The sequence below is a fragment of the Procambarus clarkii genome, chromosome 83, assembly GCF_040958095.1.
Source record: "Procambarus clarkii isolate CNS0578487 chromosome 83, FALCON_Pclarkii_2.0, whole genome shotgun sequence".
Classification (NCBI taxonomy): Eukaryota; Metazoa; Arthropoda; class Malacostraca; order Decapoda; family Cambaridae; genus Procambarus; species Procambarus clarkii.
This window is the reverse complement of record NC_091232.1, coordinates 23,566,317-23,568,580: the sequence shown is the minus strand read 5'-3', so window position 1 is coordinate 23,568,580 and position 2,264 is coordinate 23,566,317. Positions and strand designations below refer to the sequence as shown.

Sequence of the window (2,264 nt, the reverse complement as noted above, 5' to 3'; positions counted from 1 at the left end):
ATTAAATGGTGTCGGATTTTCCGACAACTACGTCTCAACCTATATCTGTTTCATATGTTGAGAAGGTGAGAACTGGGTTGAAAGTGAGAAGTGAGGATTGACCACTCAGATCAACACAGAAAAGACACTTTAATTAATAGGATAACAAGTACTTACGGGAAGGCTGGCCCTCACCATTCACTCACTCAAGGACATTCATGCAAGCAGCCTCGTAGGTGACCCGAGAGCCGGTCTCGCTCGTGAACGACGTGAGAGCTCAATATGATTACAGAATTTCCCGACACCAACATACTTCATACTGCACAGTACTCGAAGTAGGCATGCTGTACCTGTACACTGGCCAAAAGTGGTACCTTATGTACACACACTTGACACTGCAGGGTACTCGCAGGGGGCGTGCTGTGTCTACACTGACCACTGGTGGTACTTTATGTTGAAACACTTGACCTGTTTCAAGATTAACAACATGCCCCCCCTGCAATAATTGCAGGGGGCATTAACAACATGAATGCTGTGTTTCTACACTGACTCCAGGTGGTACCTTATATACACACACTTGCCGGTATAAGAAAATGACGCCCTAAAATTGCACTGGGCATGTGAGGTGAGGGCGGGGCAGGTGGTGATGTCTCGTAGTAGAGTGAGGGCGGGGCAGGTGGTGATGTCTCGTAGTAGAGTGAGGGCGGGGCAGGTGGTGATGTCTCGTAGTAGAGTGAGTGCGGGGCAGGTGGTGATGTCTCGTAGTAGAGTGAGGGCGGGGCAGGTGGTGATGTCTCGTAGTAGAGTGAGTGCGGGGCAGGTGGTGATGTCACGTAGTAGAGTGAGGGCGGGGCAGGTGGTGATGTCTCGTAGTAGAGTGAGGGCGGGGCAGGTGGTGATGTCTCGTAGTAGAGTGAGGGCGGGGCAGGTGGTGATGTCTCGTAGTAGAGTGAGTGCGGGGCAGGTGGTGATGTCACGTAGTGGAGTGAGGGCGGGGCAGGTGGTGATGTCACGTAGTAGAGTGAGGGCGGGGCAGGTGGTGATGTCTCGTAGTAGAGTGAGGGCGGGGCAGGTGGTGATGTCACGTAGTAGAGTGAGGGCGGGGCAGGTGGTGATGTCTCGTAGTAGAGTGAGGGCGGGGCAGGTGGTGATGTCTCGTAGTAGAGTGAGGGCGGGGCAGGTGGTGATGTCTCGTAGTAGAGTGAGTGCGGGGCAGGTGGTGATGTCTCGTAGTAGAGTGAGGGCGGGGCAGGTGGTGATGTCTCGTAGTAGAGTGAGTGCGGGGCAGGTGGTGATGTCACGTAGTAGAGTGAGGGCGGGGCAGGTGGTGATGTCTCGTAGTAGAGTGAGGGCGGGGCAGGTGGTGATGTCTCGTAGTAGAGTGAGGGCGGGGCAGGTGGTGATGTCTCGTAGTAGAGTGAGGGCGGGGCAGGTGGTGATGTCACGTAGTGGAGTGAGGGCGGGGCAGGTGGTGATGTCTCGTAGTAGAGTGAGGGCGGGGCAGGTGGTGATGTCACGTAGTAGAGTGAGGGCGGGGTAGGTGGTGATGTCTCGTAGTAGAGTGAGGGCGGGGCAGGTGGTGATGTCACGTAGTAGAGTGAGGGCGGGGCAGGTGGTGATGTCTCGTAGTAGAGTGAGGGCGGGGCAGGTGGTGATGTCTCGTAGTAGAGTGAGGGCGGGGCAGGTGGTGATGTCACGTAGTAGAGTGAGGGCGGGGTAGGTGGTGATGTCTCGTAGTAGAGTGAGGGCGGGGCAGGTGGTGATGTCACGTAGTAGAGTGAGGGTGGGGCAGGTGGTGATGTCTCGTAGTAGAGTGAGGGCGGGGCAGGTGGTGATGTCACGTAGTAGAGTGAGGGCGGGGCAGGTGGTGATGTCACGTAGTAGAGTGAGGGCGGGGCAGGTGGTGATGTCACGTAGTAGAGTGAGGGCGGGGCAGGTGGTGATGTCTCGTAGTAGAGTGAGGGCGGGGCAGGTGGTGATGTCACGTAGTAGAGTGAGGGCGGGGCAGGTGGTGATGTCACGTAGTAGAGTGAGGGCGGGGCAGGGGGTGATGTCACGTAGTAGAGTGAGGGCGGGGCAGGTGGTGATGTCACGTAGTAGAGTGAGGGCGGGGCAGGTGGTGATGTCACGTAGTAGAGTGAGGGCGGGGCAGGTGGTGATGTCTCGTAGTAGAGTGAGGGCGGGGCAGGTGGTGATGTCACGTAGTAGAGTGAAGGCGGGGCAGGTGGTGATGTCACGTAGTAGAGTGAGGGCGGGGTAGGTGGTGATGTCACGTAGTAGAGTGA

At 56.7% G+C, this 2,264-nt stretch overlaps 1 protein-coding gene across 1 annotated transcript in view; it reads right to left on the bottom strand.

The window, feature by feature from the left end:
- Positions 1–519: 519 nt before the first annotated feature.
- Positions 520–2,264, bottom strand: part of LOC138358483 (uncharacterized) — a 6,321-nt gene continuing 4,576 nt past the window's right edge. Inside the window, exon 2 of the mRNA XM_069316475.1 lies at positions 520–1,313. Coding sequence (XP_069172576.1) covers positions 520–1,313 — 794 coding nt within the window. The remainder of the gene's footprint in view (positions 1,314–2,264) is intronic.